The sequence below is a fragment of the Eleutherodactylus coqui genome, chromosome 4 (assembly GCF_035609145.1).
Source record: "Eleutherodactylus coqui strain aEleCoq1 chromosome 4, aEleCoq1.hap1, whole genome shotgun sequence".
NCBI classification, from domain to species: Eukaryota; Metazoa; Chordata; class Amphibia; order Anura; family Eleutherodactylidae; genus Eleutherodactylus; species Eleutherodactylus coqui.
In genome coordinates this window covers 128995708-129010306 of record NC_089840.1, presented here as the reverse complement: position 1 = coordinate 129010306, position 14599 = coordinate 128995708, and the positions used below count along the sequence as shown (strand labels likewise).

Here is a 14599-nt window from a genome sequence, read left to right as displayed (position 1 = left end):
AGTCAGTGTGTACACAATCTCTGCCTCTCTTGATGATTTATTTACCTAACCTGCTATGTGCACTTATCTTTATGTTGTAGGGAAAGCAGCATAATTCTTATTGGATTGGTCTTTATTAGCTGCTTTACAAGCTCTTGTGGGTTTGTCACATATAAATATATAGATCTGTAGATATCTCCAATATATGCTGTGACCATGCAAACACACAAGACTTAGTAAAGCTGCTAATAAAGATCAAGCCAATAAGTATTATGGTACTTTGCCTACAGCAAACCAGTGTAGTAGCCCAGAGTTAGGGACCCTCTAGTTCTGTGCTTGTCCATCCCATATGGATATGTCCTTGTGCATTCATGTGTATTTGTATCTACGTGGTCATTGGTTTTTGTGTCAGTCAAGGTGACCTTTTGGGGTCAATGTCTTGTGTTAGTGTCACCAACCCTGGTGGTGTCCACATGACTGTCTCCCTAACCTGCTCTGTGTGTTGTGATTGGCAGAGCGGTTGGGGGGGAGAGGTTGGTTGAGAAGAAGGGAGAAGGAGAGATGTAGCAGGGGAAAGGAAGGAGGACGTGTGAACAGGACTGCAGGGGTCTATGGATGGGGATAACTTGTAATCTTGCTACAACCCCTTTAACTAAACAGCAAAATATCTTCTATGCTCGCTGCTCAGGTAACCCAGTGGACTTGTGCATGTGATTTATGACAAATCTACTTTACATTACTTTGACCCGAGGAATTTTGAAACATTCAGTAAAAAACTAACAATAACTAGATAATCTGACATCATTATTATTAACTAAGCTTTCCTTCACTTCGGTAGTCTTCTGGGCTATCCCTGTATATATTTAAAGGAAACCTGTCATCAAGACACAGCTTCCTGGACTCCACCTAAATTATATGTCAGGACCCACAGCTCTTGGGGTCTCTGTGCCCGCACTGCCGGTCCTATCACCCAGGCTGCTGGGGTGCTGCGCAGGGGAGCCCCGGTCTTGCTGATCTCCCCTGGCTGCCACAGTCCTGGACGCCGGCTCCGGCCGCGCGCATTCCCGTTGTCATGACTCCCCGGGCTTTTGCTCTGCTCTGTCTCTGCAGGCGCCGGGGGCTGTTCTCCCAGTCTAATTTGGTCCTGCTGCTATCAGACTCCCCGCCCCAATCAGCTGCTGGGGCAGGAGTTCTGACAGCATTTAATCCCATCAGTTTCTCCTGATCCTTGCCAGTGTATGCTTGTCTCCAGGCTACACCCGCTTTATTCTGATTAGATTCCCTGTTGCGACTCTCTGTTTTTGGACCCAACTTTGACCTCGCCTGATGCCTGGTACTGCGTATTCAACTGTTGCCGACCCAGACTTCCTGACTTGCCTCTGTGTTTGTTTGTCTCTGTATCTCTTTGTAAGTCTGACCCCTTGCCCCACTTCTCTAGAGAGTATAGGGACCGTCGCCCAGCTGTCGCCCTGGGGGGCAAGTAGGTAGGGACATGGGTTGCGGGCAGCTTTTAGGGACTACCAGTACCCGGATCCCAATTCCCTGACATTATAAGCACCACAATTTAGTTCATGGTGCTTGTAGTTGATGACAGATTCCCTTTAAATACGATAGCCAATGAAGAATGGCTTGTTGGTGCCTCCATGTCACTGATCTTCCGGGCTATTTTCTCGCTAGTGCTCTGGTTACACCCTTGTATCATCAATATTCTACCATAAATGAGGGTTTAAAGCTTGTATGTGACTTTCTGGAATGAAGAGTTTACCAAAATGGGTTATTGCTTCAGCAAGACTTAAGTCTAGAAGATCTGAATCATAATCTGATTCATTGAAATCAGTGAGCTTCCCAGACATGAGCCTATGTGTAGATGGAACAGCTGTCAATGGATTAACAAAGGTGAACTAAATCGTGTGCATTGTTGTATTGTTATATTATTTAGTTTCACTTCCATTCTGTATAATAAGTAGGGCAGTTGATTGACTGCCATAAACAAAACAATCAGGGTGGTTACAGGGAAAGGTTATTATTTTAGCAGAGAAAGCAGGAGGTGCCACTAAATACCTGATGAAGGTGTGTGAAATGCCCCTTTCCCTCAATCAAAGATTGCCAAACCACACCCATTTCCTCTAAGTGATAAAAGTAAGTCAACTACAAACCAGTTTGCCAATACATGCCATTACACACTGCTCAAAAAAATTAAAGGAACACTTAAAGGGTCAGTAATTTTTTAACAACAAGGGATAAAAGCTGGCTCCTTAAACGCCTTTTAAGGAGCTGGCTTTTTTCCTTTGTTGTTGCTATTCAAGCCATTTGACTCACGGTCAGCCTGAGCACCTGAAAATCTTCAAACTAAACCGCGGTTAAATACTACCTACTAACCAGATGAAGATGACACTGTGTTATGTATCTTGAAATCACAATTTTTTTTAACCAGCTTATATGTATTTATTAACCTTTCATCAATCTTGTAATATACTTTCCACAATTTTTTTTTCGTTTTACCACTGTAAATCAAGGCTGAAATGGCTGCCACCAGGGGTCTCCCAGCTTCTCTGCAATCCAGATACTAAGCTTCTGTAGTAACTGGAATGCTGGGGTATTTTCTTAGCCCCTCCCTTGCTGATTGGACCAGAGACAATGTAGCATGGGAGGTAAGGGAGGGGAAATAGAATGCAGTGAACTACTGTCAGAATAGTAGGCTTGCTACAGGCCATCTGCCTGAAAGTGGATTGCAAACAGCAGAGCAGAAGAAACATGGGGAAGACTACCTGAAAATCAGAACTTAAAGACATGAAACAGGGTGCAAACAGGGTAAGGGAAAGGGTGTTGAAATCTCAGGTATGCTTTAAGCACCACAAATGGAAAGCTGCTTGAGCCTGTATTCAATGATTCAAGCTTCATCAAGTCAGCATCAGTGCAGGGTCTAAGTGCTTTATTCTACATTGTTTTGCAATCGATTTACAGGTGAATCTTATTGTACTGTTGTGATGGTGAATTATAAGATATCAATCTTTACTTGGAGATTTTTTTCCACTTGATCTTAGGATTCTTAGCATTATAGGATTTTTTTTAACTATCGTAAAGGGAATCTATCACCATCTTTTTGCAGCCTTCACTGAGAGCACTATAAGGTAGTGCCTGTCATACTAATTACAGTGCGATATGTCTGCTGTTTTGGAGAAACTTGTATTTTATTAGTAGCAGCCAGACACAAAACTAGTCCTGAATATTCCTCCACCTACTCCACCCTCTAGCCACTGATTTACTGCTGTCTGCCTATGACTTTCAGAGAAGAGCTCCCAGGATGGTGAGCGGTCTGCAAATCATGTCTTTTGAGGAACAGTTAAAGGATTTGGGAATGTTTAGGTTGCAAAAAAGAAGGCTGAGAGGAGACTTAAAGGGGTTGTCCCGCGCCGAAACGGGTTTTTTTTTTTTTTAAACCCCCCCCCCCCTCCCCCCGTTCGGCGCGAGACAACCCCGATGCAGGGGTTAAAAAAACCACCCGCACAGCGCTTACCTGAATCCCGGCGGTCCGGCGTCTTCATACTCACCTGCTGAAGATGGCCGCCGGGATCCTCTGTCTTCATGGACCGCAGGGCTTCTGTGCGGTCCATTGCCGATTCCAGCCTCCTGATTGGCTGGAATCGGCACGTGACGGGGCGGAGCTACACGGAGCTACACGGAGCCCCATAGAGAAGAGGAGAAGACCCGGACTGCGCAAGCGCGGCTAATTTGGCCATCGGAGGGCGAAAATTAGTCGGCACCATGGAGACGAGGACGCTAGCAACGGAGCAGGTAAGTATAAAACTTTTTATAACTTCTGCATGGCTCATAATTAATGCACAATGTACATTACAAAGTGCATTATTATGGCCATGCAGAAGTGTATAGACCCACTTGCTGCCTCGGGACAACCCCTTTAATAGCTGTCTACAAATATCTGAAGGGCTGTCACAGTGCAGAGAGATCAGCCCTATTCTCATTTGTACAAGGAAAGACTAGAAGCAATGGGATGAAACTGAAAGGGAGGAGACACAAATTAGATATTAGACAGTGAGGGGGATCGATGAGTGGAACAGGTTGCCATGGGAGGTGGTGAGTTCTCTTTCATTGGAAGTCTTTAATCAGAGGCTGGACAAATATCTGTCTGGGAAGATTTAGTGAATCCTTCACTGAACAGGGGGTTGGACCCAATGACCCTGCAGGTTCCTCCCAACTCTACCATTCTATGATTCTACTGTACATAGAGAGTGGCAAACAATCAGCTGGAGGATGGGGTGGGTGTGGCTAGTCTGCAGCTAGAGAAACTAGGGAAGGTATCTTGCCCTGAACTGATAACCAGGAGAGGGAAACCCCTGCCTATATGCGGAGCATTCGTCCCAAAATGGACGACCCCACGGTCTTCCTCTAGGCGCTGACTTACCCTGGCAGGCCAGAGCACCAAAGGACAAAGATAAAACAACACCGGGGAGTACAGAAACAAAGGAGGAACAAGCTGACAAGGTAAAACAGAAGTGGACAACGGGAATAACAGACCACAGAGTACACAAACGAAGAACATAGAGCATAAGCAGACAGCAAGGTAGCAAGGTAACTGCTGAGGCAGTGGCTGGAAATGAAGTGATGGAAAAAAATCTCTCAACAACACTGCAGCAAGGTCTGAAAGGCCCAGAGCAGCTATATAGGACAGTGATTGGAAAAGGAAGAGGCCTGAAGCTATTAACCCTAGGAGTGCTGGAAGAGAGTGAATATAAGCTCATGGAACCGAGAGAATGGGACGATGCCCATGTTTGCCAGAAACAGAAGCAAAAGATTGTGCCTGAACAGTGCGCCTAACATGCAGGAGGTGATCACTCTGGATCATCATTGGTGTAACACTCCCATCCATAAGATCTCCGGCATCTTCTATCTCAACTGCACAGGATCCTCTGTTCCTCGCGGCATCACTTTCTGAACGCCGGACAGCTGGTCAATGCAAGGTGAATAGTCTTGTCAGCTGCGCATGCGCTAACACGTCAGGATATAGCGGGATTATCCCTCACCAAATCCCGGACAGCATTCAAACTCCATGGTAACCCCCAACACATTAACCCCTAAGTGGATGACAGCATGATTATACCCACAATCGCCGGGACTCTACTCAGTAAGGGTGAATTATACTACAATGGCTATCAGTAAAAAAAAGAGTTTTTTCCTTTTAATCCAAAAAATTCCTAATGGACATATATACCTATGGAAATCCAAATATAAATAAATACACACAGGGGCTCAACCTGTGTCATAGATGGCCATGAATGTAACACGTATACACAATGCATTGTGCAACATTTAGAAAAACTCTTATTTTAGTACAAGATACATATTATCAAAGTAGCAGGCAAAATCCACACTCAGGATATTCTAATCAATAGAGGCAACCAATATCAGGAATGGGAGCTCACAACAGAGCGGTACATCCAGACCCACCTGCAGAAAAACACAGACTCCATAACAAAAAGAGGTAAGGTACCGTATAAAACTTAAAGGGGTTGTCCCGAGGCAGCAAGTGGGTCTATACACTTCTGTATGGCCATAATAATGCACTTTGTAATGTACATTGTGCATTAATTATGAGCCATACAGAAGTTATAAAAAGTTTTATACTTACCTGCTCCGTTGCTGGCGTCCTCGTCTCCATGGTGCCGACTAATTTTCGCCCTCCGATGGCCAAATTAGCCGCGCTTGCGCAGTCCGGGTCTTCTTCTTTTCTGAATGGGGCTCCGTGTAGCTCCGTGTAGCTCCGCCCCGTCACGTGCCGATTCCAGCCAATCAGGAGGCTGGAATCGGCAATGGACCGCACAGAAGCCCTGCGGTCCATGAAGACAGAGGATCCCGGCGGCCATCTTCAGCAGGTGAGTATGAAGACGCCGGACCGCCGGGATTCAGGTAAGCGCTGTGCGGGTGGTTTTTTTAACCCCTGCATCGGGGTTGTCTCGCGCCGAACGGGGGGGGGGGGGGTTAAAAAAAAAAAAAACCCCGTTTCGGCGCGGGACAACCCCTTTAAGATTCTATTCTTTTGGGTATAGGGTACCTAGTTCAAAGATCCATCTCCACCTCTGGGATCTACAGGAACATGATCTATTACTCAATAACGAAGCTGGCCAACCAAGTAGCCAGCTTCCTTTACGTGTTTTGCCACCGGAACGTCCAAGCGGCCCGTTCTCACTGTACTTTTATGTTTAGACATTCTAGATTTGACTTCTGTGATCGTCTCACCCACTAAGAGATATCCGCAAGGGAACTGATCAGATAAATCGCACATGTAGACAAACATGTGAATCTGTCCTTTATGTTTTATATCTTACCGTTTCTTGGAGGTGAAAAACTAGAACCCTTTAGCAAGGTAGTACAGCTGGCACACCCGAGACAGGGAAAATTCCATTTCTTAATGGGGGCCAGTGTAAGTTGTCGAGTGGAGCTACCTGGCACAGAAGACGTCTGGTATGCCATCATGGGCAGAAGTCCAAATTCACCCACTTCAGCATGACATGTAAATAGCATGGGCCAGTGTCTGTGAATGATTTGGGCAATTCTGCCACTCAGTGGGCTAAAGGTGGTCACAAAGGGAATTCTCCCTGACCAAGTTTTCTTGCCCGGTGCACCCAACAATAGGGGCTCACGTTCACATGCACGGGTCTTCACTCCAAGATCCATCAACAACTCGTCAGGATAGCCCCTCCCCACAAATTTTTGACACATCTACCACAAGCTGTAGTCACGATGGCATACCGCAGGGGCAGAAATCTAAAGGGCCAGTTGGACCGGCATAGGGTTGCCACCCGGCTGTTAAACCACCGGCCTGGCCGGTATTTTTGCTGTCAGGCCGGTGCCGGTATTTATTATTTTTTTTTGCCGGCCCTATTACAGGCCGGTATTTTCAGAGCCTTCATTGCCCCCTTGCGCCGGTTAACTCTCCTCCGGCAGGGAAAACCCTCCTGACATCAGGGGAAACCCAGACCTGCAAAGCCAACAGCCTTCCAGAGCCTCCGATGATGTCATGTCATGTGATACCCTGTGTGGGAGGAGTCAGGGATCACATGACCACGGGGGTGAAGTAGATGTAGAACTCTGCGGCGGTGGTAGGACTCTGCAGCTGTGTGTGTGTGTGCGTCAGGATGAATGTAGTGGAGCTGTGTGTCTTGGAGCTGTGGGGTTCTGCATGGATGGATGGATGGATGGATGGATTGAGTGAGTGAATAGAGCTGTGTGTGGGGGTCAGAATGGATGTAGCTGAGCTGTGTGTGTGGGGGTCGGGATGGGTGTAGTAGAGCTGTGTGTGATGTGTGTGTGTGGGTCAGAATGGATGTAGCTGAGCCGTGTGTGTGATGTGTGTGGGGGTCAGAATGGATGTAGCTGAGCCATGTGTGTGATGTGTGTGGGGGTCAGGATGGATGTAGTAGAGCTGTGTGTGATATGTGTGGGGGTCAGAATGGATGTAGCTGAGCCATGTGTGTGATGTGTGTGGGGGTCAGGATGGATGTAGTAGAGCTGTGTGTGATATGTGTGGGGGTCAGAATGGATGTAGCAGAGCTGTGTGTGCGATGTGTGTGGGGGTCAGAATGGATGTAGGGGAGTTTTGTGTGTGCGATGTGTGGGGGTCAGGATGAATGTCCGGCTGGTGCTGCAGTGACAGTGTAGTGACCCGAGGAGTAATGCAGAGGAGCAGTACATGCGATACGAGGTATGTACCATGTACTGCATGTAATCTTGTATGTTTAGGTGGTATACGTTATACCAGCTGTACATATAATTACATACAGGACATATCTACCTTACATCAGCATCACTATATACAGGGGAGGTATATCTCCTATATATAGTGATATAGACCATGCTGGAGTAACCTTGGTATCTCATGTATATAATTATATATGTGTAGATTGTATGCAATGCGAGCGTCTACAGCGTGTACTTGCGAGTAGATGACGTGTGAATCACACTAAACATCATCTACTCGCGAGAACACGCTGGACGGGATCCAGGAGATAAAGAAGGAAAAAAATGCAGTGATAAGCCACGCTCCCAAGTCACGGCCCCGACGCGCCCCTTTTTTTTTACCATGGCCGGTATTTTTTCGTGACAAAGGTGGCAATCCTAACCGGGCGTCTTCTGTGCCAGCTAGCTCCACTCAACAACTTACACTGGCCCCCAGTAAGAAAGGGAATTTTCCCTGTCTCAGGTGTTCCCGCTGTAATAAACCGCTAAAGGGTTCTAGTTTTTCACATCCAAGAACTGGTAAGATATACAACATAAACGGCAGATTCACGTGTTTATCTACATGCGTGATTTATCTGATCAGTTGCCCTTGCAAATATCTCTACATGGGTGAGACCATCACTGAAGTCAAATCTAGAATTTCTACACATAAAAGTACGGTGAGAACGGGCCGCTTGGACGTTCCGGTGGCAAAACACTTTAACGAAGCTGGCCACTCGGTTGGCCAGCTTCATTATCGAGTAATAGATCATGTTCCTGTAGATTCCAGAGGTGGAGATAGAGAGAAAAAACTTAAATTCCTTGAGTTAAAATGAATCTTTGAACTAGATACCCTTTATATATATATAAAAATTCTATGTTTTTCTGCAGGTGGGTCCAGGTGTGCCATTTGGTGTGAGCTCCCATTCCTGATACTGGTTGCCTCTATTGATTAAAAAATATCCTGAGTGTGGATTCTGCCTGAATTTTTTGTGCAGATTGAATATTTGATAATATGTATGTTGTACTAAAATAAAAGTTTTTCTAAATGTTGCACAATGTATAGTGTATACGTGCTACATTCATGGCCCTCTATGTCATTGGTTGAGCCCCTGTGTGTGTTTATGTATACACAGTCCTAATATTTAGATTCTAATAGGTATATATGTCCAGTAGGGATTTTTTAGTATTAAAGGAAAAAACCTTTGAGGTTGCGATTGAAGAAGCTGGAGATCCTATGGATGGGAGTGTTATACCAGATGACGATCCGGACTAATCACCTGCTGCGCTTGGGTAATTGGGAGCTGGTGTGTAATGTATGTTTGCATTGGTGGTTGGCCGTTATATATGTTGTGTATCTGTGTGTTCTGTATAAGCCTGAGAAAGACCAGGGAAGCATGGTCGAAACATCGCCTATGTATTGGAGTTAATAAAACTTGGAATTTTAATATGGAAACTTCTTGAAAAGTAAGGATTCCTTTGTGCTGCTTTAGGGCTCACACCCACTGGTGTTTTATTCTTTCTTGCGCTGTGAGAATAGCTAAGCGCTGGCTGTAATTGGCTGAGCGCTCAGCCAATCAGCACAGCCCTTTCAGGAGGCGGGATTTTTAAATCCCTGCCTGCTGAAAGTGCTGGACAGCAGTGTGGGGAGCCAGCCGGAGGACGCGTCTGAGCCGCAGAGAGGTGAGTACATTTTTTTTGTTTGTTTTTTTTATCCAGCTAATGATGATTTTTCAGGGAAGGGCTTATATTTCAAGCCCTTCCCTGAAAATCATACTGCAGGGTTTGCCACAAACTAATGCTTTCAATGGGGCCAGCAGCAGCGCCGACCCTATTGAAAGCAATGGGATAGCATGCTGGACTTCTGCCACAGCTGTGGCAGAAGTCCGTGGTATTCTCCCTATGTTTTCAATGGGGCTAGTGCTGGTGCCGCTGGTTCCACTTGAAAACACTGGAGATATTATAGCGTTTTTCTTGCGCTGCGAGGCGAGTGTTTTTCACTTGCTCTCGCAGCGCAAGAGTGAATTAAACGCCAGTGGGTTTGAGCCCTTACCATCCTGGTTTCTTTGTTGTCTGGTGGATCGAGGTCCTAATCCTGGGTAAGCGTGCACACAGTATAGCTTCCACAAGCAGAGCTTAGAGTATTCAGTGCTGTTGACAACTTCTATAATGCATTCTTACTATCTTAAGTAGTCCTCTATGCATGTGCTGCTACTGATAAAAGGCAAGTTTCTCCAAAACTACTGCACTGATCCACACAGCAGACAATTCCCTGTAATCAGTGTGACTATCACTGCATTGTGCTGCCCTCAGAGATTGGGTGCAAAAAGGTGGTGACAAAGTTTGTTTAAAATCTTAGTGGGGAAATCCCGCCATCAAAATAATATTAGGAAAAGTAACAGATGAGGGGTGCATAACCTGGAGGTCACATAATACCATTGTGTGTATCTTGACATAGATGATCGATTGTGTGTTTTAATTCTTCAAAAAGTCTTCAGAGTAGAATACTGTCTCATTATTTGGCAGACGTTTGTGGTTGTGCTCTGTAGCTAGTGGGTGACTGTGGCATGGCAGATTTTGTGGCTGTCCCTGTTATAGGGACAATGTGGGTAGGTGTGTGCACACAGCAGCTATACCTGCTATGGAGATCTGTAGCTGTCACAATGGGGTTATCACTTATGGGGGCACTACAGCTGTAACTGTTAGGGAACTATAACTGCCAAATTATGGTAAAATGATTTTTTCTCCTTCATAATTGCCTGGCAGGAGTTTCCGTAACTGCCTGCCAATCCCAAGCAGCAGGATTTGACTTCGTCCTGCATAAAGACTACCCAAGGAATTGAGAAAGTTATGCAAATGTATGATTGGGCGGCGCAATGCAGTTACAGTAGAGATGGTGACACCCAAGAATGAAATGTAAAAACAAATTATGAAAAGTGATATGATATTAGAGAAATGCTGTAATCTTTGCTAGGGTTCATTGATAAGCAGTTACAGTGCTGGTGATAAAAAGCTATTAGTTTAACATGACTGTGTTTTCTGGAGCTGTATGTAGGGCTGGTTTCACATCTATGTCAGAACCTCCGGTTGGAGGTTGCATCACAAATCCAGCTCAAAATGCTGGAGGAAAAAGCGCTACATGCAGCGCATTGTCTTCCGTCCAAAAGCCAGCCAGCTGGGTGGAAAGCAAGTGGACCCCATTTTAGTCAATGGGGTTCGTCTGGTATTGTTCTGTTCCATCCAAAGGGGGAGCCATGCTGTCGCGGAAATTTCCCTTTCCTGCTCCCCGAATGGAGCGGGAAAGCGGAAACCCCAACGTTGATATGAAAGCACCCTTAGCTGCAAAAAATGCACATGTTGTATGTGAACTCTATGATTGTGGACATATGCACCGCATTGACTAGAAAGTGCTTATAATATTCTCTAACAATTGACTATATCCTACTGTACGCAGTTTTAATGCTATTCTGTGGATGGATGTCATATACTTTGTGATTTCATCCTTATCATTCTTTTTTATAGTGATATATTCAGAGCTCAGAAATTTGTGCCTCATTTCGGGAAAATGCTGGAAAATATCTTCTTGCCAGTGTTTGAAGCTACAGTCAACCCAAATGCGAACAAAGAGCTCAGTGTGTTCCTCAGACATGTAAGTGCGGTTGTTGAAAACAAGTACAGTAATGCTCACATTTGGATGTTTTGATGATTGCATATTAGTGACATTTTATAACTATTACATAAAAACCATACTTAAAGGGGTTGTCTCGCGAAAGCAAGTGGGGTTAAGCACTTCTGTATGGCCATATTAATGCACTTTGTAATATACATCGTGCATTAAATATGAGCCATACAGAAGTTATTCACCTACCTGCTCCGTTGCTGGCGTCCCCGTTGCCATGGCTCCGTCTAACTTCGGTGTCTTCTTGCTTTTTTAGACGCGCTTGCGCAGATCTATCTTCTCCATTCGGCTCGGCTCGGCATCATCGGCATTTTGGCTCCGCCCCCTTGTACGCGTCATCGCGAAGCTCCGCCCCGTCACATGTGCCAATTCCAGCCAATCAGAGGCTGAAATCGGCACATGTGACGGGGGCGGAGCTTCGCGATGACGCGTACAAGGGGGCGGAGCCAAAATGTCGGTGATGCCGAGACGAGCCGAATGGAGAAGATAGATCTGCGCAAGCGCGTCTAAAAAAGCAAGAAGACACCGAAGTTAGACGGAGCCATGGCAACGGGGACGCCAGCAACGGAGCAGGTAAGTGAATAACTTCTGTATGGCTCATATTTAATGCACGATGTATATTACAAAGTGCATTAATATGGCCATACAGAAGTGCTTAACCCCACTTGCTTTCGCGAGACAACCCCTTTAAATATCCTGTATTTAAAGACCTGGATTGGTGGACTTCCTAAGGGAGATTTAACATCTGCGGCAGGAATTCTGCTTTCCTGCTCTGTTCACGGAACAGGAAAAGGGAATCCCTGCAGTTGAATGGTTCCATCTTTGGATGGATCCAAACACCAAACAAATCCCATTGACTATAATGGGGTCCATCCGCTTTCACCCAGCTGCCCGACTCTTGGATGGAAGAAAACGTGCTGCACGCAGTGCTCTTTCTGACGGTAATTTCAGACGGATCTGCAACGGAACCTCTGACCGGAGGTTCCGACACAGATGTAATGCCAAGTTCACACACTACATACTTCTTGTAGAATTTTGGTTGCAAAATTCTTCAACAAAGTGCAATATAATGTAACTAAGTTTGGTTTTAACAAACTCCATTCACTTATGGCATAAAAACATCAGCAGTACAGTATACACATGCTGTGGAATTTGCCTGAAATACTGGGCTAAATCCGCATAAAAATCCTCAACATAATCCAAATGTAACTCACGTGAATGTGCTATCTGTTCTCCTAAGGGAGAGCACTGTGGAGGTATTGTTCCATCTCCTTTATTCACATGAATTTCTAACATGGTTCAACACCATAATATTCATGCGATATGTGAACCCTGCTTAAAGCTAAACAGATAATGTCCACAGGTATTTTTACACATGGCGGGAATTGTTTGCCCCATAACACCATTCACTTGGGCGGTCAAATGAAACCATTGGATTGGCGCATTGCCAACGTGGTTCCAATTTACAAAAAAGGAAGCAAAAGTGAGCCTGGTAACTACAGGCCAGTAAGTCTCACTTCAGTAACAGGAAAAATTTTTGAGGGGATTCTGAGAGACGCCATCGATGAGTACCTCAAGGAGAATAAGGGAATAACTCCTCACCAGCATGGATTCATGAAGGGTCGCTCATGTCAGACAAATCTGATCAGTTTCTACGATGAAGTAAGCTCTAAGCTGGACCAGGGAGAATCTATTGATCTTGTATATCTGGACTTCTCTAAAGCCTTTGACACCGTGCCACATAATAGGCTAATATACAAAATGAGGCAGCTCAGACTGGGCGAAAACGTGTGTAAGTGGGTAAAAAATTGGCTCAATGATAGAAAAGCAGAGGGTGGTAATAAATGGTTCGTACTCTGATTGGACCACAGTTGCTAGTGGGGTGCCACAGGGTTCAGTATTAGGCCCCACTCTGTTCAACATATTTATCAATGACCTGATAGAGGGGCTGCACAGCAAAATATCAATATTTGCAGATGACACTAAATTATACAATATAATTAATGCAACGGAGGACAACGTGCGGCTACAAACGGACCTGGACAAGCTGGGGGCTTGGGCAGGAAAATGGCAAATGAAGTTCAATGTTGAAAAATGCAAGACTATGCACATGGGCAGGAGAAACGGATGTCACCAATATTCACTTAATGGGGTACCGCTGGGGAAAAGTGATATGGAAAAGGATCTGGGGGTATTAGTGGATAATAGACTAAACTGGAGTAACCAATGCCAGTCAGCTGCTGCAAAGGCAAATAAAGTCTTGGGGTGCATTAAAAGAGGTATACGGGCGAAGGACGAGAACATTTTCCTTCCATTATATAAGGCACTTGTCAGGCCTCACATGGAATACTGCGTACAATTCTGGTCACCGGTGCTCAGGAAAGATGTCACAGTGCTTGAGGGGGTTCAAAGAAGGGCAACTAAACTAATACATGGAACGACGGGACTGGAATACCCAGAGAGGTTATCCAAATTGGGACTATTTACTCTAGAAAAAAGAAGGTTAAGAGGCGATCAAATAACCATGTATAAGTACATGAGGGGACAATACAAGGATCTCTCCCAAGATCTGTTTACACCCAGGACCATGACGGTAACAAGAGGACATCCGCTACTATTAGAGGAAAGTAGGTTTCATCACCAACATAGAAGGGGGTTCTTTACTGTAAGAGCAGTTAGACTGTGGAACTCTCTGCCTGAGGAAGTGGTGATGGCAAAATCCATAGAGGAGTTTAAAAGGGGACTAGACGTCTTTCTGGAGAAGAAGGATATTACAGGATATAAATATTAGGTATATAGGAAGGTAGGAACTATTAGTGGTTGATCCAGGGAACAATCTGATTGCCATTAGGGAGTCGGGAAGGAATTTTTTCCCCAAAAGGGCTAATTGGCTTCTGGCCTTGGGGTTTTTTTTCGTCTTCCTCTGGATCAACTCTGTAGGATAGACAGGCTGGACTAGATGGACATTGTCTTCATTCAGCCTTACATACTATGTTACTATGTTACAAAGATAAATTGTTTATTTATTTATTGAATAGGATCCTTCAGTTGTTCAGTTTGCTGCACCAGTGAATGAGAAGGACTTAACAATCGGTGTTTAAACTGAATGATTGTTGAACAAGCAAACAATGATTTTTATGCTTGCATGAAATGAACGATAAACAAACAAATTATCGTTCATCATTCAATTGTTGGCCGTGTTTACCC

The 14599-nt window shown here is 45.0% G+C and overlaps 1 protein-coding gene across 1 annotated transcript in view; it reads left to right on the top strand.

Annotated features, from left to right (window-relative positions):
- Positions 1 to 14599, top strand: part of AMPD1 (adenosine monophosphate deaminase 1) — a 96273-nt gene that overhangs the window by 68454 nt on the left and 13220 nt on the right. Inside the window, exon 10 of the mRNA XM_066600092.1 lies at positions 11236 to 11362. Within this exon, the coding sequence (XP_066456189.1) occupies positions 11236 to 11362 (127 nt within the window). The remainder of the gene's footprint in view (positions 1 to 11235; positions 11363 to 14599) is intronic.